At 37.5% G+C, this 27477-nt stretch overlaps 1 protein-coding gene and 1 pseudogene across 15 annotated transcripts in view; one reads left to right on the top strand and one right to left on the bottom strand.

Annotated features, from left to right (window-relative positions):
• DOCK7 (dedicator of cytokinesis 7) overlaps window positions 1–27477 on the bottom strand; it is a 234727-nt gene that overhangs the window by 199477 nt on the left and 7773 nt on the right. For all 15 annotated transcript variants that reach the window (XM_078451829.2, XM_078451830.2, XM_078451831.2 and 12 more), the window contains exon 2: window positions 9674–9779. In XM_078451829.2, coding sequence (XP_078307955.1) covers window positions 9674–9779 — 106 coding nt within the window. The remainder of the gene's footprint in view (window positions 1–9673; window positions 9780–27477) is intronic.
• On the top strand, window positions 15103–15725 carry LOC132673470 (nicotinamide riboside kinase 1 pseudogene; annotated as a pseudogene).

Below are 27477 nucleotides of genomic sequence, written 5' to 3'. Positions count from 1 at the left end.
AGAATTATATAACAAATGTGCAGTTGTACAACAATGAAAATATGAACATGTAATTTCACAGGATGTTCAACTGGATAAAAACACTGAGACTTGCAGGTATATGTTACTAAATAGAGGTGCATTAATCTATGCTGCTTTGGACTGAACAACTAGCAACAGGTAAAGCAACATTTTAAAGACAGTTAAGTAAAACAATAAATAACTAGCATATCATAAACACTCAAAGACAGTAGCTATTATTATCATTACATGTGTTTTCATTCAAACTCTCCTAAACCCTGTACGCTAGAGATAATCAGTATTTCAATTCTACAAATAAAGGCATTTGTGCTCAAAGAAGTCAAACTCCTGAAAATAAAGGAGCCACAAATGACAGAGCAAAATTTTAAAATGCGTCTTCAAGGGGTGCCTAGCTGGCTCAGTTGGTAGAGCAGGCAACTCTCAATCTCAGGGTTGTGAGTTCAAGCCCCACGTTGGGCATGGAGTCTACTTAAAAAAAGCGGGGGGGGGAGGTCGGTCTTCAAGTTCTTAAATTCATGGGTTTTCTCTCATAAGCATCCTATCTTACCTATTCTCTCAAGTACATAATATGCTATCATGGTGTTCTTAATACAGGGAAAGAAGCAATTCAATAGGGAAATGGAATATTTTTCAACCAAATTGCTGAAAAAACTGGATATCTATATTGGGGGGAATGAATCTCCATCCTTACATCACAATATATTCAAACTGAGATGGATCATAGACATAAATATAAATACTAAAACCATAAAACTGCTAGAAGGAAACATAGGAGAACATCTTCATGATTTGGGAGTAAGCAAAAGTTTCTTAGACATGACATAGAAATAATCATAAAAGAAAAATCTGATATATCTAAAGACAGTTAAGAAAATGAACAGACAAGGGGCGCCTGGGTGGCTCAGTCGGTTAAGCGTCCGACTTCGGCTCAGGTCACGATCTCGCGGTATGTGAGTTCGAGCCCCGCGTCGGGCTCTGTGCTAACAGCTCAGAGTCTGGAGCCTGCTTCAAATTCTGTGTCTCCCTCTCTCTCTGACCCTCCCCCGTTCATGCTCTGTCTCTCTCTGTCTCAACAATAAATAAATGTTAAAAAAAAAAAAATTAAAAAAAAAAAAAAAAAAGAAAATGAACAGACAAGCCCCACTGAGAGAAAATATTCACAAAACATATTTAACAAGAGATTGGTGTCTAGAATATATGAAGAAGTCCTACATCTCGGGGCGCCTGGGTGGCTCAGTTGGTTGAGCTTCCGACTTCGGCTCACGTCATGATCTCACAGTTTGTGAGTTCGGCCCCATGTCGGGCTCTGTGCTAACAGATCGGAGCCTGGAGACTGCTTCGGATTCTGTATCTCCCTCTCTCTCTGACCCTCCCCTGTTCATGCTCTGTCTCTCTCTCTCTCAAAAATAAATAAACATTAAAAAAAAATTTTTTTAGTATTAAAAAAAAAGAAGTCCTACATCTCAATAATAACAGAACAAACCACCTCTCAAATGGGGGAGAAAAGCTGATAAGACATTCACAAAGGAAGATAGAGGAATGGCCAGTTAGCACATTAAAAAGTGTTAAACACTCAAAGTCACAAAAGACACACTTCCACTTCCTGGCAGATGGAGTAGACATATTTTTCCCTATTCTTCCCACTAATTAAAACTACAAACCCTGGACAGTCTATATAAAATAAACATCAGAAGACTCCAAGGGCAGCTGGCTGGCTCAGTCAGTTACACGTCTGACTCCTGGTTTCGGCTCAGGTCATAATCTCACAGTTTCATGAGTTTGAGCCCAGTGTTGGTCTCTATGCTGGCAGTGCGGAGCCTGCTTGGGATTCTCTCTTTCCCTCTCTCTCTGCCCCTCCCCTGTTCATGCACAGTCCCTATCTCAGAATAAATAAACTGAAAAAAAAAAAAGACTGTATGGGGCCCCTGAGTGGCTCAGTTGGTTAAAAGCTTCTGACTTCAGCTCAGGTCATGATCTCATGGTTCGTGGGTTCGAGTCCCACGTTAGACTCTGTGCTGACAGCTCAGAGCCGGGAGCCTGCTTCAGCTTCTGTGTCTCCCTCTCACTTTTTTCCCCTCCCCTGCTCACACCCTGTCTGTCTGTCTCTTTTTCTCTTTCTAAAATAAACATTTTTTTCAAGACTCTAAAAGGTAGAGAAAAAGGCAAATCAGCAGGGATCTTGGAATGCAAGGAATGGCACAACAGTGGGTTACCTAAAATTTCTTTTTGCCTTATGTACTCCAGACTTGTAGCTAGAAAAGCTCACAAACCAGAAACACCAAAAAAGATGATGCAAGCTGGGGTTAGCGGAAGCCCCAACAAAATCCTGTTCTTCCCAGCCAAAGGACCAAGAAAGGGGCAACAAAGCAAAATAGAAAAGTTTTAGACAATAATCACTCTACTGCAGCCAAACACAATGTGAAAAACTGTGGACCCACCCTATCTACACAAGCAAGGCCAAGTGGAAAGCTAGACTTCACCCTCACAAAGCTGTAACAAGGCATCCAACACTCCTCACCAAGCATGGTATCACAGAAATCAGAGGAGGGAACTAAGATTCTCATACCTCCTGGGAGGTATGAGCCTTCCACCCCCACAGTGTCAGTGGAGACCACATAGGGACTACTCATATGCAGTAATAACAAGGCACTTCTTCCTCTTACAAGGCACTTCCTCCTCTTATTGTTTATCTAAGGAGGTCTACATATAATACAATAAAGGTAAAGGGATGGAAAGGTACATAAAATTTCTAGACTTCACCTAAATTGGTAAAATGTCAATACCAGTTTTGTGATTAATTATGTGCATATAATATCTTAAGCAACCATTAAAAAGGCTATACAAAGACATGCAATCAATAACACTATAGATAAATCAAAATGGAATTATAAAAAATGTTCAGGTAACCCACAGGAAGATTAAAAAAAAACAGAAAAACAAAAAACAGAGAGAACAAACAAAAGTTAAAATGGCAGACTAAAGCCCTAGCAGAATAATAACATTAAATGTAAATGATCTACATACACCAATCAAAAGAGAATGACAGAATGAATTTTAAAATATGACCCACCTGTATGGTGTACAAAATATTCACTTCAAATAAGACAATATAAGGAAGTTAAAATAGGGGAATGGAAAAAAATATACCATACAGACATTAATCAAAAGAAAGCAGAAGTCACTGTATTAGCATCAGTTAAGTAGACTTGAAAGCAAAGCAAAGTAGTATATAAAAAGGGCCATTACCAGGGTGCCTGGGTAGCCCAGTCAGTTAAGCGTCTCTTGATCTCAGCTCAGGTCATGATCTCACAGTTTGCAGAATGGACCACAGAGCCTGCTTGGGATTCTTTCTCTCCCTATCTCTCTCTCTGACCCTCCCTTGCTTGTGCACGCTCTCTTTCTCTCTTTCTCAAAATAAATAAATAAACTTTAAAAAGGGGGGGAGGACATTACCTGATGATAATAGCTATGATCCAACATGAAGACACAGCAATCTTAAAGGTGTATGTACTAAATAACTATAAATTATGTGAAACAAAAACTAACAGAACTGAAAGGAAAAATAAGACATATCTACAATTATAACTGGAAACTTCAAGACATCTCTCTCTCGACAACTGATAGACAACCAAAGAGAAAACCAACAAGGATATGGTAAAACTCAACAGCAACATCAACTAACAGGATTTAACTGACATTTATAGAACAGTCTACCCGATAACAACAGAATAAACACTCTTTTCAAAACCCCAAAATGCATAGAGGTGCCTGCATGGCTCAGTCAGTTAAGTGTCTGACTCTTGATTTCAGCTCAGGTCCTGATCTCAAGGTCATGAGATTGAGCCCCAGGAGAGATTCTCCTATCCCTCTCCCTCAGCCCCTCCCCTACTTGCTGTCTCTCTCACAGAATAAATAAACATGGAAAAAAAAAAAAAAGCCCAAAAAAGCATATACCAAGACAGACCATATCCTGAGGCATAAAACCAACCTCGACAAATTTAAAAGACCTGAAATCAGAGTGTATTCTCTGACCATAACATAATCAAATTAGAAATTAGCAACAGAAAGATAACAGGAAAATCTCCAAACACTTAGAAACTAAATAATGCACTTCCAAATAACCTATGAGTCACAGAAGTCTGAAAAGTGAAATTTAAAAAACATACCGAACTAAATGAAAATACATAATAAAATTTGTAGAATCAGGGAAATGCAACCAAAAACACAAGATACTAGTTCATATCCATCATTGGAAAACAAGTGCAGGAGAGGATATAAAGAAATTGGAAACCTTTTGAATGTTCCAAAATATCATACCAAAAAAGAGAATTACCATATGATCTACTAATTCCATGTCTATGTACTCCACCCAAAAATTGCAAATCAAGACTCAGATTACTTGTATGCTCGTATTCATAGCAGCAATACTACCAACAGCCAAAAGGTGCAAACAACCCAATGTTCATCAACAGATGAATGGATAAACAAAATGTGATATACACATAAAATGGTATATTCTTCAGTCTTAACATGGATGAAACTTTGAAGCATTGCTGAGTGAAATACACCAGAGACAAAAAGACAAATATCATATGATGGTACTTTATGTGGTACATAGAGGAGATAAATTTATAGAGACAGAAATAGAATAAATATAACTGGGGACTGGAAAGAGAGGGAAACAGGGAGTTATTATTTCATGAGTACGAGGTGTCAGCTTGGGATAATGAAAAATTTCTGGCAATGGATAGTAGTAATAGTGGTGATAATTGCACAACATTGTGAATGTACTTAATGCCACTGAACTGTATACCTAGAAATGGTTAAAATGATCAATTTTATGTTATGTATAGTTTACCACACTACAAATAGATACTATACAAAAAGATAGATAGATAGATAGATGATTGATAGATAGACAGATACAAAGACACACAGACAGACAGATTTAAGTGAACCTTTTTTTTAATCTTTTTAAGTCAATGCTTCTCTGCCCAGGTATTACTTGCAGGGCAGCACACCTTTCAGGATTCAAAGTGTCACAAACGACTATTCATTGAAAATAAAGACAAAATTTGGGAGTCCTTGTATATGTCTAATTCAGAATTAATCTTCCCTCAAAGAATGACCAGCCATATCAAAAGTAAGTCTTAGGGTAGGGAAGGAAGCTATGACACTCTCTTTAAAACACTAAATATAGGATAAATGATCTTGTTCCCCAAACTCACACAGGTCACTGGCTTTCAAGGTACGGTATTAGTTAGACTTGGATCATGGAAACAAATTTATTTTTGATACAACTATCTCCCTTCTTTCTGATGCCCAGCAGAGACAGATGCTTGGGTTAGTCTTGGAATATGATGATGAACTGATTACAATTATAAATTATTTTGCAAGGCTCCAAGGAAAAATCCTGTATTCACTGACCCAAGGCAAGAGACTGCAACATGATTTTATAAAAGAAAGTGGCTGGGCAATACCTAGGGTTAAAGGGTGATGAGAAGCAATAGTGAAACACTACAAAACCTCTCACAGGCAATGTTAAGATATTGTCTTATTTCAACAATCATTGTGTTGGAATTTGACATATTTAGTGTTAAGATCTCTTTCAATCCTTTCTGGTACACCATCAAAAATTCTGGTATTTGATCAGAGATTGTTTTGGGCTGGGGCAGAGGAGGATACAAGGGTGATAAGCTGAAGAGTTTCTTTTTGAGGTGATGAAAATGTTCTGAATTGACTGTGGAGATTGTTGCACATTTCTGTGAACGTATTAAATCCACTGATTTTGTCAATTAAATGGGTGAATTGTTTGGTATGTGAATTAAAACTCAATAAGGCTGTTAAAACAGAATCTAATCAGTTATAAGAAATACAGAAGATAGAAGAACGAGTCTATAAGGGAAGAAATTTCAAAAAGGTTGAACCAGAATCTAATCAGTTACAGGAAATGATACAGAAACAAGTCTACAAAAAAGCAAACATAAAATCCAAAAGGCAGGCAAGTCTATAAGACAACTAATTTGATTTTCTCAACAAGTCAATGGCATAAAATCAAACAAAGTTAGAAGCTGGGGGAGGCAGGGGCGCCTGAGTGTCTCAGTCAGTTAAGGATCTGACTCTTGATTTTGGCTCAGGTCAACATCTCACAGTTCATGAGTTCGAGTCCCACAAAAGGCTCTACACTGACACTCCAGAGCCTGCTTGGGATTTCTCTCTACCTCTCTCTCTGACCCTCCCCACTTTGCTCTCTCTCTCTCTCTCAAAAAAATAAATAAATAAAAATTAAAAAGTTAAAGAAGAAGGAGAAGGAGAAGAAGTAGTAGTAGTAGTTGTTGGGGGAGGGAGAAAATGCTTTGTTTGTTTTTGGTTTGGTTTTAACATAAGTGATCTAAGACTAAATCCCATCTATAAATTTTATTTGGATCTCCATTTGAATAAACCAACTATGAAGATATTTATGAGATAATCAAAGAAATCTAGCATGTACTGTATATAAGATGATACCAAGGAATTACTGTTAATTTTGTTAAGTGTGATAACAGCATTGTGGTTAAGTAAGAAAATAACAATGTCTACACTAGTCTATTTCTGTGTATGTTTAAAGATTCTCGTAGTTTAAAAAAGTACTTTACCAGTGAGAATGCAAGAAGAAAAATTGCAGTCATCAAGCTCTGACAACCCTTTGAAGGAACTGTGTTGCAAAGAAGAGCAAAGATATACTGGAGGCTGGGGACAGGTAGAAAGAAATGTAGGGCAAAATAGCAGGATTTTTTTTCATGGGAGAAATAATAGTATGTTTGTATACTGATGGGAATGATCAGGAAAATAAAGAGCAAAGGTGATAAAAGAGAAGAGAGAATTCTTAAAGTACTATATTTGAATAACAGAGAAGCAGGGATTAACTAATCCCTCCACTTGTTCACTAGTGGTTCATCTAGAGTAACAAGTAAACAGGTAGACTACATGGGTACAGATGACAATCGGTGAACACAAATGCTGGTAGGAGTATGTGGAAGTTCTTTTCTGACTGTTTGGATTTTCACAAGTGCAATATGAAGCCAAGTCATCCTAGGAGTGAAAATGGGAATCAGCAATTAGGGGTTAAGAGAAGGAGGCATGAAATAAATCAACTAAAACAGTAGGAGAATGAATGGACTAGGAAAATATACTATTTGCCTGGAAATGTTAAAGCCAACGTAAGTGAGTGGTCATAAACTGAGACCAGTCAATGGGATTGTGTTTTCTCGAGCCACACTCAGCTAAGTGCAGGTATGAAACAAGCAGAGAGCTGGATTTGAAAAGCACTTCTGGGTGTGCTGATGACATGAGAAGTTAAGGAACTCAAGGGTATGTATATGCAAGAGAGTAATTATGACGATCAACAAATAATTTAAGTTTGGTAAGGAAAGAAAAGAAAACATCGAAAGGTGAGGGGCAGGAAAAAGTTAGTAGAATCATGGATTCTAGATTCTGGTGGGGGTGAAAGACAGCTGGGAGTCAGGATACCAAAACAAGAGAGCAAGAAAGACGTAGTAGCCAGAGAGTAAGAAGCATAAAACTGAGATTACAAAGGGGTTAAAATTATTTATAATGACCAAATCTAAGGTATGACTATGGAAGTGAGTAGCTGAGGTATGATACGAGACATAGGTTATCAGTACAGAAAAGGAGTTCAAGATTCTGAGAGGGTATTAAAAGAATCACCTCCATGTACATTGAAATCACCCAGAAATCCATATATTCTAAAGTTTCTCCAATCAGCATGTAACTGTTATTAAATTTCATCTTTAAAACTTTTAAAAACACAAACATTATAAACACGTCATTACAAGGCAATCAAACTGTTATATTCTGTCATACCATCTTTTTTCAATAATTGGTACCATTTAGTACCTAAATGAAGTGTTAATAGGGCGCCTGGGTGGCTCAGTCGGTTAAGCCTCTGACTTCAGGTCAGGTCATAATCTCACGGGTTTTTTTTTTGTTTGTTTGTTTGTTTGTTTGTTTTTTAATTTTTTTTTTTTTTTATTTTTTTATTTTTGGGACAGAGAGAGACAGAGCATGAACGGGGGAGGGGCAGAGAGAGAGGGAGACACAGAATCGGAAACAGGCTCCAGGCTCCGAGCCATCAGCCCAGAGCCTGACGCGGGGCTCGAACTCACGGACCGCGAGATCGTGACCTGGCTGAAGTCGGACGCTTAACCGACTGCGCCACCCAGGCGCCCCTGATCTCACGGTTTTGAGTTCCAGTCCCGCATAGGGCTCTGCTGTCAGCGCAGAGCGTGCTTTGGATCCTATCTCCCTCTCTCTCTCTGCCCCTGCCCTGCTTGAACACGCATGCACGCACTCTCTTCCAAAAATAAATAAGCTTTAAAAAAATAAGTGTAAATACATAATTCCACCAAAGTCACTTTTTTTTTTTTAATGTTTTTATTTATTTTTGAGACAGAGCGAGACAGAGCATGAGCAGGGGAGGGGCAGAGAGAGAGTGAGACACAGAATCTGAAACAGGCTCCAGGCTCTGAGCTGTCAGCACAGAGCCTTATGCGGGGCTCAAACTCACAGACTGTGAGATCACGACCTGAGCTGAAGTCCGACACTTAACCAACTGAGCCACTCAGGCACCCCCAAAATTTTTTTTTAATGTTTATTTATTTTTGACAGAGAGAGAGAGAGAGAGAGAGAGAGAGAGAGAGAGAGCATGAGCAGGAGAGGGGCAGAAAGAGAGGGAGACACAGAATCCAAAGCAGGCTCCAGGCTCTGAGCTGTCAGCACAGAGCCCGATGCGGGGCTCAAACTCACCAACTGCGAGGTCATGACCTGAGCCGAAGTCAGATGCTCAACCGACTGAGCCACCCAGGTGCCCCCAAAAGTCACTCTTAACTACTTTTTTAATTTTTGACAAATAGAGGCATAGTTTTAATTTATATTCTTACTCTAATAAGTATCCATTTTTTATCAAAATTGATTATCCTCATGCCAGTTTCCTTAATAAGAAAACCCACGTTTAGGGCCACCTGGGTGGCTCAGTGGGTTAAGCATCCAACTATTGATTCTGGCTCAGGTCATGATCTCAGTTTGTGAGACGGAGGCCATCAGGCTCTATACTGACAGCATAGACACTGCTTGGGATTCTCTTTCTCCCTCTCTCCCTGCCCCTCCCCCCCTTTCACCCTCAAAATAAATAAATAAAACTTTAAAAAAAGAAAAAAACATGTTTATGTCTCTGACATAGCACCTGGTTAAGGCAATGATTCAATAATTGTATATTCCCTTCTATTAAAGGGGACATACAATACTACAAATCCACATATTTATCTAATGCTGCCTTCAGTAACTATTTCTAGAACAGATTCCTAAAGGTTCCTGTAATGAATCAACTTGGATCTGGGAAGTCTTACCTATAAAGTTCCAGAGTTGATAAATCCTGAATGTAAAGTTTCAAAGCTGACTCAGAAATCAACACCTGTATCACACCTCCTAACATTATTCTCCAACTCAAATTTCAGGAAAGACAGGGGTAGCAACAAGTAAGTTTATGAGACTACTGATGGAACCCAAAATCCATTGGTCTTGTCTTTCCACTATTTTGTCATGGCCTCGTCAGTAACACACCAGTAACATCCCATATTTTAAATATGCTACTTACTGTGGTATGATGGGATATATTACCAACAATGTTGAGGTTTTTGAGCAGTTGGGGAGAACCACTGTATTGTCCAGAGATCTGCTTCCTGACTTCAGCAGCCACAGTTCTACAACAAAGAAAGCAAATATATTATTTTAAAAAGAAACAACCGGGGCGCCTGGGTGGCTCAGTCGGTTAAGCGTCCAACTTCAGTTCAGGTCATAATCTTGTAGTTCATGAGTTCGAGTCCCACATAGGGCTCTGTGCTGACAGCTCAGAGCCTGGAGTCTGCTTCAGATTTTGTGTCCCCCTCTCTCTCTGCCCCTCGCCTGCTTGCATTCTGTCTGTCTCTCTCTCCCTCAAAAAGAAATAAACATATAAAAAAATTAAAAAGAAAACAACTTAGTTTAAAATGGTAAGAAACTAAGTATATTAAATATCCATTTAAAAACCAACAAAATCTCAGAGTATCAATAGGGTCATAAATTTGTAAGATATTTCAGTAAATACTGCCTATAATTACAGTACAACATCTTTATGCTGATGTAGGACAGAAAAGTGAAAGCCAACTTACAGAAGGTTTTTTTTGTATATGGCATTTCAGGGAACATATTTTGGCTTACGACAGAACAAGAAGCTATAATAACATATATATATTAAAATGTGCATATCTTAAAGATATAAAATTCTAAAATATTTTATAAACAAAGAATTAGGAAGAAAAAAACTCTTCTTTCCTATCTAATATTGTTAGCTCTTCATTCATGCCCCAGAAAACTATTCCCTATTTTTACTTAAGTAACAGAAAATCACCTTAATACTATGGCATTAATGGCTTTCCACGATCTGACCCTAATCACCTGGTTCCAGCCTTGCATGTCCTTTCCCAAATTCTTGTCAGTGAACATAAATTGTTTTCCACAATGTTGTTTCTGTCCTGTATCCACAAATTCAATTCTTAACTAGTTTTAAGAGTAAAACCTAAATGACAGGAACTGTATACAAACTTATGATAGCTCACCCCAAACAAAAATAATTCCACCTTTCATTAAGACTTTCATTTATAATCTAATGCATTTTCCTCCTTCCTAGTTATTTTTTCCACATTTTATATACACTCTATATAAAAAGAGGCAGTGTTTAATTCACCATTGTTTTCCCTAAAATATTTAGCATGTGGCACTCAAAACAGGTGACTGGCTAGCCCTATGAAATATACAATATTACTGAACTTTTTGACAAATGAAGTAAATCACAAAAGAATTACCATAATACAACAGATAAATCTTTATTTGAATTCGGATTAGAGTTTAAAAGTTCTACAATTTCAAGCTGGTTAGTGACCCTTGGGGGCATACTAGTATTTCAAATTTACTGAAATAGCATTCCTGAAACAGAAATATTTTAGAAATTCAAATGACTTTTGGGGCACCTGGGTGGCTCAGTTAGTTGAGCATCCAACTTCAGCTCAGGTCATGATCTCACATTCCGTGGGTTCGAGCTCCAGGTCAGGCTCTGTGCTGACACCTCAGAGCCTGGAGCCTGCTTCGGATTCTGTGTCTCCCTTTCTGTCTGCTCCTCCCCTGCTCATTCTCTCTCTCTCTCTCTCAAAAATAAATAAATATTAAAAAAAGAAAGAAGGAATTCAAATGACTTTATACCTCATTAGTCTCCCATTTTCCTTACATTTTCCAAAACTATAAAGCAAAATATTCAGTGAGTCCCAAATCCAATAAATAACTTCCCTGCATTAGTAGCATTTTTATTAAATAGAAATTATAACCCCCCAAAAAAGAAATTATAACACAACATAAAATAAACACCACTATCCATAGATTTTGTGCAATTAACTTTCTGTAGTCACTATCTAACTTCTACACTACGATCACCAACTGGCCACTTCCTTATTTTACAAAACTAGCCTTCTGGGTTTTGCTTTTTTTTTTTACTCTTTTCCAAAATCTAAATCCTACTTTCTCCTACCATTTTACTGCAAATCAGCTGAAACAGGTCTAATGACCTGGTTTCTGGGCCAGCTTGATGATACTTGCGTCCTGCAGTGTTCTCATGCTCTGAATTCAGAGCCCTTTGCATCTTGGTCCCCATTCAAATTTCCAGCTGAATTTCTACAAAATCTTATTTTCCAAAAATTATCCAAATTTATGATACAATCTTTCCCCTCTTTCTTCTCTTCCATACCCCTTTCCTTTTTTCATATTCAATCATTCCACACATTTGTCAAGCACTGTTTTGAGCCTACTACTCAATTAGAAACTTTTCATACAAAGGTGAAAAAGTTTTTCTTTAAATCTCAAGATACTGAATTACCTCAGTGATCTGAGGTACTTTAGAACATTTTTGTGTGTTATAAAAGACTAATTCATTATTCATAACTGCTGGAACCTAGAAGTTTATCCTTCAGTAGGTAAATGGATATACAAAGTGTGGTACATCCATACAATGCAATATTATTCAGCAACAAGAAGAAATAGGACATCAAGTGACAAAAGACATGGAAGAACCTTAAAAGAATACTGCAAGTGAAATAATCCAGTCTGAAAAGTCTACTTACTGTAGGACTTCAACTATGTGACATTCTGGAGAAGGCAAAACTATGGAGACATTAAAAAACATAGGGGTTGCCCAGGTTGGGATGGGGAGGAAAAGAGACAAATAAATAGTGCATAGAGAATTTTTAGGGCAACAAAACTATTCTGTATGATTCTACAATGGTAGATAGATTCCTTATACATCTGTTAAAACCTGCAGAATGTACAACACAAAGAGTAAACCCAATGTAATCTAAGGACTGTAGTTAATAATAATGTATCCATATTGGCTCATCAATTAAAACAAATGTACCACACTAACTCAGGATGTTAATAACAAGGGAAACTTGCTGGGGAAATATAGAAGGGAATTCTCTGTACTTTCCACCAGATGTGAGAAGACAAGAAAGTTCACTTCAGTTTAGAATTTCCCTTAGTCCTCTTAATGAAGCCTATATTATGGGTGCTCACTATTGTGTTTAGTTTAAAGGCCTTAAAATCTCCTGATTCTTTTAAGACTTAGATGAGAATATGAAAAAGTTTTTCGTAAGGCAACATAGAACAAATATTCTGTGTCTCCCTTCCTCAGAGCTGTTCAACTCGGTCTACCAATCTCAGCACTACCTCACTATTTCTGGGGCTAAACCATGAGTAATCTGAATTTTATCAAACACAGGATGTCATTAGTTGTTAAGACCTGCTACTACTTCATGTACAGCTAAGAAAAAAAAAATTGCCAATTAACCACCATACCATCAATTAAGTGGAAGACATATCCTGTTTTCAGAAGATGTTAAGCAGTGAAACTTAAGTGAAATATGGTTTCCTCAAAAAGAGATGATCTTTTCTTTATTAAAAGAGACATACAACAAAAGATAATCCCCATGCTACAAATATTTGTCTTATTTCTATATGACAAAATTTCCCCCAAAAACAAAATTAGTAGTAACTTGAAAATAAAAACCATTTCCATATGGGCTATGATAGCAATAAAAATATTGCCCAAACAAGGGATGTATTCATACTGAGACCCTCTGCATGAAAAGATTTCATGGAATGGTACTGAGAAAATTTTCCCAAGAAATAAAATCTCTTAACCACACTATGGCCCGAAGTATTCAAGACAAAAAAAATGCTGAATAAATATAGTTCCTATATCAGTTAAAGTCCTTTATCATAAAAGAGTCCTTACTTACCCATAGTGAATAGTTCTAAGACCCCCAGTGGATGCCTGAAACTCTGGATTATACTGAACCCTATCTATATGTTTTTTCCTATACATACCTACCTATGAAAAAGTTTAATTTACAAATGATGAGTATTAAGGAGGGCACTTGTTGGGATGAGCAATGGGTGTTATATGTAAGTACTACACTGTATGTTAACTAACTTGAATTTAAATAATTTTTTTAGAAGTGAGGCAAAGAGGTTAACAGTAACTAATAAAATAGAGCAATTAAACAATATACTGTAATAAAAGTTATATAAATGTGTTCTCTCAAAATATCTTATTGTACTGTATTCTTTTTTCTTGTGATGTGAAATGATAAATGCCTATATAATGAGACGAAGTGAGGTGAATGCTGTAGGCACTACAACGTGACATTAGGCTACTACTAAAATGAGACATGCTGGATGGTCAGAAGGAGAATCATCTGCTCTCTGACTAAGGTTGACAGCGGAAAGTAAAACTGTGGATAATGGGAGACTACTGTAGATTGCTTTTTCCAATAATTATTTTTCCTACTCCTAGTGATAGCTCTATAGCAGGGAAATACAGGGAAGCCTTTTTTACTTCTAATAAGCTATTAATATTAACTGCAAAGTGGAAAGAATAAATCAAAAATTCCATAGGTACTCATGCTCCTAAATTATGAGAGAATACCGTCTTCCCCACCCAAAAGAACATGATGGAATACTTGACCTATTTGCCTTCTTATCAATTCTCTCCATTTCCACAAGCTCCCTCATTATGTCAACAGGCATTATAATTTTCACAAGAGAAAGCACTCACTAAGGTCATTCACCATAGGATATTGGAAATAACCAACAAAGGACTCACATCCTGAAGGAAATTATGTTGCATTTAATCTTTCTTCTAATCTCCTCCCACTTTCAGATGCCCCATCTGACTATGATTTCCAGAATGACCAATCTGGGCCTCTCTCATCTCTAGTCATTCTTCATGGGATCAGAAGTAAAACCCTAGTAAAGATGAGTAAGGAGAGGGGAGTCTGGTAGACCTTAACCTCTCTTGATCTCAGGGTTCTAAGTTCAAGTCCCACGTAGAGCTTACTTAAAAAATAAAATAAATCTAAAAACAAATAAATACAATTTAACAAAAAAAAGGAGTAAGGAGAGTTTAGACAAAAATAAAAAAGAGCTTAGTTGAGCTTTTCCTATAAAGTCACAGAAAAGAGCCACAATGTTCTATGTCAAAGAAGAAAATAAGATCTCTTGGAACTGGCACTGTTTATACATAACATAAAAGTCAGAGAAGAAGGGAAGGGTAGAAGGATACACCAGGCAATATATCAGGTAAGAGAATACATCAGAGACAAGGCAAAAAAGGACTAGCTAAAAATCCCCAAAAGAAAATGGAAAAGAGCAGCTGACAGATACTCCAGTGTTATGACTATCCAAACCCAAGATTGGTGACTGACGGGTTGAATCATAGTTGTACCACTGTGTATAGTTGGCATTAAAGATAATGAAGAGCAAAACCAAAAAAAACAATCGATTAGATCTAGGCCACCTCTGACCCGGTAAGGATGTGGAAAGAGGGGCCGTGAGCCTCACAGTTAGCAATCTTTGGGGGCTGCGGTGGGTCAGTGACAGGCATGCACCTGGCCAGCATTTCTGCCGCTTTGCCTGGGAGGACTCAAACTGGCACCTGGAAACTTCAGGAAGACGTGATTTTCAAAAGTAATTATGAAAACATTTGTCATTGGAATTAGTGGTGTGACAAATGGCAGGAAGATAACACTGGCTAAGAAACATCTCCCAAACTGCAGGATCATATCTCAGGATGATTTCTTTAAGCCACAGTCTGAGATAGAGACAAATACAAATGGATTTCTGCAGTATGACATGCTTGAAGCACTTAATGTGGAAAAAATGATGTCCCCCATTTCCTGCTGGATGAAAAGCCCAAGACACTCACTGGTATCAACAGACTGTGGAAATGCTAAGGGATTTCCCATATTAATCCCTGAAGGCTTCCTTCTCTTTAATTATAAGCCCCTGACACTCTATGGAACATAGGAGTTACTTTCTGACCACTCCATATGAAGAACGTTAAGGGGAGGAAGAGTACAAAGGTCTACGAGCCTCCAAACCCTTCCAGAGTACCTGGATGGCCACGTGTGGCCCATCTATCTAAAGCACAGACAAGAAATGGAGACATCAGGTGGGAAATGGTTTACCTAGGCAGAACAAAATCTGAAGAGGACTTCTTTCCACAAAGGTATGAAGATCTACTATAAGAACTAGCAAAGCAAAAGTGTTTGCAAGTAGCAACATAAAGATGGAGTGGACTGAATCCTTCCTGAAATGAATTAGGAAACTCAAAGGAGTATGTTTAAGAACCTTTAACAATACACAATATGTAGTTTGGTTGATGACAGCCGTTGGTTCATTTGTTTGTGTTATCACACATGGTTTCCCCAATATGTGGAACAGTAAATAGTGGTCTATACCTTTGGTATAGGAATTTACCTTGATAAGCTGTTCTCACTCCAAGGGGTGCAGAGACACAGCATAGCTCACAAACAATGAGTCAGTTCCTCTAATGATTGTCAAACTTTTCTGAATGGGACCCAGAGTACAAAATAAGGCTTACATCACAATCCAGTATATATGCAATCTATTATGTCTGTATGTGTCGATGTGTTTGTATATATATGTGTCTCTGTACATACAAATACAAACGTGTATGATGTGTGTGTATATATACACACATATCAAGTAACACAAAGCATTTACCTTAGATATAATGCACGGTGATATTTTTCTACTTGTAATTTTTTTTAATATTCATTACCATCCAATGCCACTGCCTACCTCCTGCAAATAAAGGCTTTTTTAGGAGTAGCAGTCACATTGGATAAATCAAAATTTACTAGAAAAAACAAAGAAAACAACAGATTAAAGAAATGCAACATTGTGTTACCTCCTAAGTATCTGTGCCAAAAAAATGTTTAACCTGAATTAAATCAAACCTATACATCTAACACCCAGTTTACAGGAAATACAGAGAACACTAAAACAAACTAGTGCCAAAGGAAGCAATCAGACAAAAACCAGAAGGCAGGTCATTCTGTACCACAAGTCTCTTCAACAAATTAGCATGATGAGTATCTAAAGACAGAGTAACTTTTAGCATAAAAAAGACATCATATGAAAAAAGCAAAGTCTACTTAAAAGAAGAAAAAAAGACTGAGAGATAAAACTAAATGTAATGAATGGTTCCTAACTGGATCCTGATTTGAACAAACTAGCTACAAAACACATTGTTGGGGATAATGAGAAATGTGAATATGGACAAGGTATAACACAATGAAGAATTATTGATTTTTTAATGTGTGTAACAGTATTATTATAGTAATCCAAGAAATGTCCCTATATTTCAAAGATACAAATGATGTCAGCAATTTAGCTTTAAACTCTTCAGTTATTATCAATCTACCCCAATGGACAAAACTAACTAACTATGGAGTACAGATGAGGCAAATACCCTTCGAGAAGCATATCATGTTCTCTATAAAGCCCTGCCTGATTATTTCTGTTCTGTTCCACTCAGATTAGATACTCCTCCTCTGTCCTTTCCAAGTACTCTGTGTTCATCCATATACATTCAAGCAAACAGTTTCCAGGAGACTAATTCAGCCAGGCAGCAGACCAGCCACACTGCTTTTCACCATGGACTAAGAACCTGGCCTTGCTGACAACGTTTGATTTCAAGAGTAGGAAAGCCCAAATGTTTGTAAACATTCTCTTTGATAGAAGCACATAAATTGCAAGGCAGGTTCTTCTGGAATACTAATGCAACCCTCCAATTTTATATAAAAGTATGGTTGAAGAAAAAAAGGTACAGTGAAGGATTTGAGAACTTGGCTTCTCAGGCTTGGCACATTCTCAGTCTTCAGAGGCATCTTTGCAATTTCTTGAGGAATTAGGGAGGACAAGGAAACTTTACTTCTGATTGGAGTATGCTATTCTGGCTCTTATTTTGTACAAATGTCTCAAAGCATGTTAATTTCTGCCATTAAAGAAAATGTATATTCTTTAATTCTGTCTGGTGGCACTTTTCTATCTCCTTGTGATAACCAAACAATATCGCAGACATAGCATCTATCAAATTGTTTTGAAATCTATTTACCAATCTCCTTGCAAGAAACCAAGCAGTAAAAGGTGGGACTTCATTTACTTTTGCACCCTCTAGCAGAGTGCCTGGCATATCCTGAGTACTTAATAAATGTTTAAGCTGAAGTGAAAAAATGGGAATAGAGAGAAATTTTCATAGTTCCTTCCCCACAGGAAAGTAGTTAGGTAAGAATGCTAGAATGGAACAACAGATGTGAGCTTCTTGAAGACAGGGACTATATCCTATTAATCTTTACAACCTCATATTTGAGACAATGGAGAGAGAAAGAGAGAAATGGAGACATGGGTATAAGAGTACAAACAGAGAAAAGGAGATAGGGAGTAAGAATGAATTTTGAGACTACTCAGTTTATGAAACTTCCAAATACCTTTTACAGAAGACTAATTTGTAAGTATGGTTGGTTTTTAATTGATTGGGAAAGGACAAGGAATTATGACTTTTTATCTATTACTGCCAAACAGGAAAATATTTGCTGGGGGACAGGGGGGTGAAATCTGAATCCACAGAAGAAATCTAAATATATAACCTTTTTTTTAAGAACCTTGCTGACATCATTATTGTCCCATTTGCTAAGTGAAACACGGAAACACAATGTTCTATTCCATGTGAAACTCTTCTTTTTAAACAAGATATATGATATTTTCACTTATCTCAAAATAGTCTCTAATATGTCTTTAGCATATCTGCAAAGGTCTGGTTCCAGAACTATGTTCAAACCCTACAATTATGTAAATAAAGTTACTATGAGAAGCAGAGGAAATACGATTTTCCAACCTGGAGAAAAAAAAAAGAAACAACTCTATAAAAGAAGGCATCTTTTGAAGTAGGTTCCACACCCACCCAAAGTGGGTCTTGAACCCATGACCCTGAGATGAAGAGTCACATACTCTGACTGAGCCAGCCAGGCAGCCCAGAAAGACATCTTTTAAGACAGTAAACAGGGGCGCCTGGGTGACTCAGTCGGTTAAGCGGCCGACTTCGGCTCAGGTCATGATCTCACGGTCCGTGGGTTCGAGCCCCACGTCAGGCTGTGTGCTGACAGCTCAGAGCCTGGAGCCTGTTTCGGATTCGGTGTCTCCCTCTCTCTGACCCTCCCCCGTTCATGCTCTGTCTCTCTCTGTCTCAAAAAAATAAATAAACGTAAAAAAAATACTATCTCCAACTAAAGACAAAAAAAAAAAATTAAAAAAAAAAAAAAAGACAGTAAACAAAAGGAGTATGTACCTGGCATTAAAAAATTCAAATTTCACAAAGAGATAAAAACAAAAGGTACATCTCTCTACCATCTCCAATCCCCAGTTCTATTCCCCAAATGTAACCACTTAATATTTTATCAGGTATCCTTCAAGAAAAAGATGTGACGGGGCACCTGGGTGGCTCAGTCAGTTAATCGTCTGACTCTTGCTATCAGCTCAGGTCATGATCTCAAGGTGCATGAGTTTGAGTACCACACTGGGCTCCCTGCTGATAGCGCAGAACTTGCTTGGGATTCTGTCTCTGCCCCTCCCCTGCATGCTCTCTTTCTCTCTCTCTCTCTCTCTCAAATAAATACATAAACTTTACAAGAAAAAAAAAAAAAAGATGCATCTACTTTTTAATGTCCACATATGACACTGTACAATAAAAAACCTTTTTTGATACCTTATATTATACACTTAATATATCTTGGGAATCTTTCCATATCAGCATATAAAATTAGTAATGGTCTAACACTACTTATCAAACATTTACAACTTGTGTGCCAGATACTGTGTAAAGGGTTAGATTTGTTATACCTCATTTAATCCTCAGAAAAACTCTATGAAGTAGGCATTATATCAGGATACTTAAGCATCAAGAGGTTAAGGTCACATAACTAATAAGGAATAAAACCAAGATCTGAACATGGAGCCCCACTCTTAAACACTGCTCTCCTAATTTTTACCTGCTACAGAGGTCAAGATATGGGTAAACCAGAACATATTTAGCCAGCAGTCTCTACTGGTAAATATTTAGGCTATTTCTAGTTTTTGCAAAGATTATCACTGGAATCCAAGCTCCATTAGAGATTTTTGTCTAAATCTAAAATTATGAATGATCCTTATTTTCTCTTTTGGGCCTTTTGTACTTCCAAATTTTCTGTAGCACCATATATTATTTTATAGTCAGAAAAAAACAGATATTTTTAGATAAACGTCAAAAATAAAGTAACTTCCCAAGCTCATTAAAGGTAGAGAGGCAGGGTTTGTATTCAGATCCACAAAGCTCCTAAGGCCTATTTCCTTGGAAGTAAGTTTCCAAAAGTCGATGATTCTAGCTACAGTTCATATTAATGAGTTCTCTAGTCTCAAAAACCTAGCCTATGAGGTCAGCTAAAGATACTCAGTGAAAATGTCTAGTGTATACACTAACATATTAATAGGAGCACTGTAACTACAACCACCACCACTGTTATGATCTGCTTCCTATCTTTCAAGGATGGCCAAATAAAACTCCTGTCTGAGGCCCTGTCACTTATCAGTTAGCCTGTGTTGAACTCTTCAGGAATTTAGGTTCACAGTGGACCAGTAACCACTAAAGGTCTAAGAAAACAAAAACAGATAGAGGTTGATTTGTTAAAACCAAAGAACAGAAATCCTTCTATATAATACACTTAACATTTAAGACATAGTTCCTTTTTGGGGGAGGATAAGGAAAAAAAGATTTCGATGACTCATGTATCCCATCTGACACAATTTTGGAATAGCATATAAGTCAAAGATTTAGAAAGCACTATTTGAAAGGGACGTGGATGTCTCCATCACTCTGATCTAGAATATTCCACCATAACTCAATTTCCTCAACTAAAAACATGGTGATAACATTGTTGCCTACCTCATAGAACATACCATCTTATAACTACACACAAAAAGAATTTAAAAATTTACCATTTGAAAAAACTAACACTGATCTGAAATTGGCAACTAAAAAAAAAACTGAGGGTGGGGGGGGAGATAACCTCTACTGTAAAAAGTCAATCTTCCCAAAAGGAGATAAATGTATCTTCAATTCCACCCCACTTCATAAAAATAAAGCCAGAATCTCCCACAAACATATAAACTATATCCTGTATACAATTAGTTGCTAAGACCTATTCATGCTCTTAAATACTTCTCAAATCTTTTCTTCTCCTTCCCTTTTCTACAGCATCTGCCTACAAACAATATCATACTTAATGGTTAAAGTCTGAATGCTTTCCTCCTTAGACTGGGGAGAAAGCAAGGGTATCTGCTCTCACTATTCAACATTGTACTAGAGGTTCTAGCCAGTGTAGCAGGGGAAGGAAAGAAAGAGACAGAAACAAATCAAGGGTGTTCATATTGAAAAGGAAGAAATAAAACTCTTTACTCACAGCCAACATAATTCTATATGCAGAAAATCTAAGGAACTCGCAAAAAAACTACTAGAAATGGGGCGCCTGGGTGGTTCAGTCAGTTGGGCATTGGATTCTTGATCTCGGCTCAGGTCATGACCTCACAGTTTGTGAGTTCGAGCCCCACACTGGGCTCTGAGCTGACAGGGAGGAGTCTGCTTGGAATTCTCTCTCCCTCTCTCTCTCTGCCCGTTCCCCACTCATGCTGTATCTCTCTCCCAAAATTAAACCAACAACAACAAAAAACCCACAAAAAAAAACAAACAAAAAAACACTACTAGAACTAACGAGTTCAGCAAAGTCAGAGGATACAAGTTCAATATTCAAAAATCAGTTGTATCCCGATATACTACAATGAACAAACCAAAAACAAGTTTTTAATTCCATCATGGTAACATCAGAAGCAATACTTAGAAACAGATTTAGCAAAAGAAGGACAAGACTTACATACTGAAAACTTTAAAACTTTGCTGAGAGAAATCAAATAATACCTAAATAAATGAAGACACAGTCTGTTTGTGGATCTGAAGACTCAATATGGTTCAAATGGAAATTCTCCCCAAACTAATTTACAGATTCAGCATAATCCCCATCAAAATCCCAAAAGGATTTTTGCAGAAATTGGCAAACTTTATACTGATGTTGATCCTGAAATGTTTATGGAAATGCAAAAAGTCCAGAATGAGTAAAACAATTTTGAAAAAGAAGTAAAAAGTTGGAGGACTCACACTTCTGGATTTCAAAATTCACTATAAAGTAATACTATTCAGAACACTGGTACTAGTCTAAGAATAGACATACAGATCAATGAAACAGAACTGAATGTCAAGAAATAACCACATTTACGGTCAACTGATTTTTGAAAAAGGTACCAAGGCAATTCAATGAGACAAAAAATAGTCTTTGCAACAAACAGTGTTGCAAAAGAACATTCACACACAAAAGATGAATTTAGACCCTTATCTCACACCATGCACAAAAATTAATGCAAATGGATCATAAACCTAAAGTAAGAGCTGAAACTATAAAAACTTGCAGAAGAGAGAAGGAAATCTTGACCATGAATTAAGGAGAGTCTTAGAGAATGACACCAAAATCATGATCTATAATAAGAAAAAAAAAAAATTTGACGCATTGGACTTCATCAAAATTTAATATCTCTGCTTCAAAATTCACCATTTAGAAAATAAGAAACTAAGCAGACAGGGAGAAAATGTTTGTAAATCATGTACCTAATAAAAGACTTGTATTCTGAACATATAAAAAAACTCCTACAATTCAAAAACAAGATTAAATAACCAAATTAAAAATGAGAAAAAGACAGGAATAGATATTTCACCAAAGAAGATATGTGAATGGCCAATAAGCACAAGAAAACATCACAAAATCATTAGGGAAATGCAAATCAAAACCACAATGAAACGCCACTTCACACTCATTAGAATGCCTACAATCAAAAAGAAAACACCAGTGTTAGCCAGGATGTGGAAAAATCTGAACCCTCACATATTGCTAACGAAAATGTAAAATGGTGCAGTTGCTATGGGAGAGTTTGGCAGTCCTTAAAAATTAAACATAAAATACCAGATGACCCAGAAATTCCATTCCTAGGAACATATTCACAAGAATGGACAATAGGTGTTCAAAAGAAGCTCATACATGAATGTTTGCACAAGCACTATTCACCATCGCCAAAAGGTAGAAACAAGCTAAACGTCCATCAACTGATGAACAGGTAAACAAAATGCATGACAGACATATAATGGATTATTCAACTATAAAAGGGAATGAAGTACTCATACACGCTGAATCATGAAAATATTATGCTAAGTGAAGGAAACCAGGCACAAAGAGCTACATATGTAGAGGAAAAGCAAATCTAGAGAGAGAGGCAGGCAGAAAATGGGTTAGTGGTTGCCTGGGACTTGGAATGGGAATAGGAAGTAAATGGGCACAAGGGATTTTAGGGGGTGATGGAAATGCTCTAAAAGTAGATTGTGGGTGATGGTTTCTCATAACTCTATCAATTTACTAAAAATCACTGAATGGTACACTTAAAGTGAATTAATTTATGGTATGTAAAGTATACCACACAGATTCTGTGTCTCCCTCTCTCTCTGCCCCACCATTGCTTGTGCTCTCTCTCTCTCTCTTAAATATAAATAAACATTAAGAGAAAGAGAGAAAGAGAAAGAAAGAAAGAAAGAAAGAAAGAAAGAAAGAAAGAAAGAAAGAAAAAGAGTCGGGGTACCTGGATGGCTCAGTCAGTTGAGCAGCCGACTTCAGCTCAGGTCATGATCTCATGGTTTGTGAGTTCTAGACCCACATCAGGCTCTGCACTGACAGTAAGGAGCCTGCCTGGTATTCTCTCTCCCTCCCTCTGCCCCTTCCCTTCCCCACTTGCGCTCTCTCTCTCTCTCTCTTTCAAAATAAATAAATAAACTGAAAAAAAAAAAAAAAAAAAAAAAAAGAGCCTAGGAATGACTGGAATTGCTCTGTGAAGGTAAGAGGAAGAAATTGCTTCCCAGTCAGAGAAACAATGATAAAGGGAGGAAAAAGAAGAGGAAGAGTGGAGTCTCTAAGAAAGTCTTGCACCCTTCAGCTCCTTCCCACAATCCCTATATCTTCAGCAAAGTTTATGAAAATCATTAAATGGCTGATATGATTGCAGTTTTTGGTGTCAGAGGACAAATGAGATGCAGGAGTGCAGATGCAGAAAGAGGCAAGGGAAGTCCAAAACACAAAATCGAAGCAGACCTCCTTGTGAGGGCTAGGGATTGGCATTAAAGTCAGAGCTAAACTCGGGGCGCCTGGGTGGCTCAGTCGGTTAAGCGGCCGACTTCGGCTTGGGTCATGATCTCACGGTCCGTGAGTTCGAGCCCCGCGTCGGGCTCTGTGCTGACAGCTCAGAGCCTGGAGCCTGTTTCGGATTCTGTGTCTCCCTCTCTCTGACCCTCCCCCATTCATGCTCTGTCTCTCTCTGTCTCAAAAATAAATAAACGTTAAAAAAAATTAAAAAAAAAAAATAAAGTCAGAGCTAAACTTAAAGTTTTAAGGAACAGGGATCCACGGCTGCATCAGGCTACAATGCTTTTCTTTAGATTTTTGTATTTACCAGTTACATTTGAACTTTAGCAGGTAGCACAATTGACTATATTGCTATATGTTTAGATAATTTTAGTGATCTCAACAAGTTACAATGAACAATTTGAAGGAATATCAGTTGTTTTGGTGTGACCAGCACTCTAACCCTCCTCCTTCTTTTGGTTAGGAACCCCTTCTTTTTGGTAAGGAACTCCTTACTTAGGATTGGGTGGGGCTGACACCATCACCTCTCTCCTCCAAGCTGAGGTGAACAGGTGACCAGGAATGGCCAGCAACCCCTATATCCCTAAACACAGTAATTTGTTCAAGGAAGGACATGTGATACAAGCCAGACCAATAATTGAGTTCCTGAATGTTTTCTGCCAAAACTAAATGGTAGGATTTGAGCCTAGGGCTGTCAACAATCATTGTAACCATTCAGTGGAAAATCTATCAAAGATGCGAAGATGAGAGGCTGCTGATATCATCTGTATCCCTGGACCTGACATACTCAATTATATGCAAATTAATCTGACTGGAGATTCTGTCAAATGCAACCAAAATGTCTCCTCTGTAAAAAGCCACTGAAAAATTAGTGACACATCTACACTGGTTGCCAAAGGGGTCGAAATGACACAACCCAGAAGTGAAGGGGAGTTCACTCTCTGAGGAGATTGAATTGACTAACGGAAAACAGGATGCAAGAGAAGAGCAGGGAGATAAATTTCTTCTTCTAGACTCCCATCTACTGATGTGAGAAACTGTTCCTCTGTCCAAAGATACCCTGTGTGACCAAGCAAGCACACCTGCCAAACAATGTCTCTCCAGTCCTTTGTGAAGCAGTGACCAATGAGATAAGGTATCACCTTACATTGTTTCCCATCTCTGCCTCACTTCCCTTTTCTCAGGATCCCTGGGATTATGCCTCCCAGATAAACCCTCAACCTTAATCCTTGTATCGGTCTCAGTTTTCTAGGGAACTCAGATTAAGAGTATCTACAAAAAAACCTACAGCAACCATTAGGCTTACTATTAAGTGAAACATAGAAAGCTCCCCTCCCTCTGAGATCATAAACAAAATGAGGACACTCAGTATGAATACAATGTTAAATAGAAAGGGTTATAATCTACATAGCAATGCAAGATAACCATCTATAGAGCAAGACAAAAAAGCAAATCAGCTATAAGGTTTGGAAAGGAAAAAACAAAAATTCATAATTTCCAGATGATATGGCTGTCTATATAGAAAATACAAAAGTCACAGATACATTTTTAGAATTAACATGAGTTTAACAAGGTATGTAGCTAGATACAAAATGGTTATATACTTAGAAATAAATCTAACAAAAGATAGGCAAAAACCTTAGAGAGAAAATTATAAAATTTTGTTGTATGATATAAGGAAGACCTAAATAAATGAAGAGATATACCATAATCAGGGATTGGAAACTCAGTATTATAAGGACGTCATTTCTCTGTCAAATTGATGTTTAGATTCAACGTAATCCCAATCAAATTCTAATAGGACGTGGGGATTTTTGTTTGTTTTTTGGTGGATTCTAAAATATACAAGGCAATTCAAAGGACTAGGGGAAAGCAAGACACTTTTTTAAATGGTGGGGGGAGTTATTCTACCAAATTCTAAGCCTTATTATAATTAAGAGTATTTATAATTGGTGAAAATATGTATAACCAGCCCAAAAAAACAAAATAGAGAACCCAGACAAAGACCCACAAATAATGACACAATCTATTATAGAAGTGGCAGGGGAGGTCAATAGGGAAAAGATAATCTATTTGGAAAAAAATTAAAATTCTTATACACATATCAAGTCCAGGTGGAATATAAACCTATATATAAAGGAGCCAACTAGAAGGTTTATGGTAATATACATGAATATCATAATGACCACAGGTTTATAAAATATTTCTTTTTTTTTTTAAGTTTATTATTTATCTTGAGAGAGAGAGTGAGCGAGCAGGGGAGGAGAGAGGAAGAGAGAGAGAGAGAGAGAGAGAGAGAGAGAGAGAGAGAATCCCAAGCAGGCTTCATGTTGTCAGCACAGAGCCCTACCCTAGGCTCGATCCCACAACTGTAAGATGACCTAAGTGGAAACCAACCAAGAATCAGACATTTAGCTGACTGAGCCACCCACAAGGTAATAAAATATTTCTTAAAGAAGACCTCAAAAGTACCAACCATTAGAAAAGAGAGAGAGAGAGAGAGATAAACTGATCAATTATATTAAAACTGAGAACTTAGTTTTCAAAAGACTCCATAAAAATAATTTCTTGAGAGAGAGAGCATGCACGAGACAGAGCAAGGGAGAAGGGTAGAGGGAGAGAGAGAAAGAGACACGTTTTTTTTAATGTTTTCATTTATTTTTGAGAGAGAGAGAGAGAGAGTGCAAGTGGGGATGGGGCAAAGAGAGGGGGACAGAGGCTCTGAAGCGGGCTCTGCACTAATAGCAGTGAGCCCGATGTAGGGCCTGAACTCATGAACCCAGAGATATTACCCGAGCCAAAGTTGGGCGCTCAACCAACTGAGCCACCCAAGCGCCCAGAGAAAGAGACTCTTAAGCAGGTTCCACATTCAACCCGGAGTCCAATGTGGGGCTCAATCCCATGACCCTGGGATCATGACCAGAGCAAAAATCAAGAGTCAAATGCTCAACTCACTGAGTCACCAAGATGCCCCTCCATAAAAAGAATTTTTAAAAACCACAGGGTGGGAAAAGATATTTGCAAAACATATAATCAATAAGTGGGTTAATACATTGAATATGTACAAAGTACTCACACAAATCAATAAGAAAAGAATAATACAAAGAGAAAAAACAAAGGGGGAGAATGGCAAAAAATTCAAACAGGCAATTTACAAAAGAGTAAATTCAAATAGTCAATACGCATACAAAACAGAGCTCAATCTCATTAGTAATCAAGCAAATACAAATTAAAACTTTTACAGTAAGACAGCATCATGCATGCATCCACCAGATTGGTAAAAATGAGAAAGTTGGCAGGACCAAGTGATGGCAACTATGTAAAATAACACTGTTGTGGGAGTGTGTATTTCTTCAGGTATCTTTGAAAACAGTTTGGCATTACCAGATAAACTTAATGATGAATAAAACTGCTAAGACAAGCAATAAAAAATACTTAAGGACCAGCAATACCATACCTGAATATATACCCTAGAGAAACTCATGCACATGCATACCAAAATACATGTATAGGAATGTTCACAGGAACATTGTTTGGTTTTTTTTAAATGTTTTATTTATTTCTGAGAGAGAGAGACAGAGGGTGAGCGGGGAGGGACAGAGAGAGAGAGGGAAACACAGAATCTGAAGCAGGCTCAAGGCTCTGAGCTGTCAGCACAGAGCCTAACGCCAGGCTTGAACTCATGAACTGC

Source organism: Panthera onca, chromosome C1 (assembly GCF_046562875.1).
Source record: "Panthera onca isolate mPanOnc1 chromosome C1, mPanOnc1 haplotype 2, whole genome shotgun sequence".
In the NCBI taxonomy this organism is placed as follows: domain Eukaryota; kingdom Metazoa; phylum Chordata; class Mammalia; order Carnivora; family Felidae; genus Panthera; species Panthera onca.
Note: the sequence above shows the minus strand (reverse complement) of the source record. Positions and strands in the feature narration are given on the sequence as shown.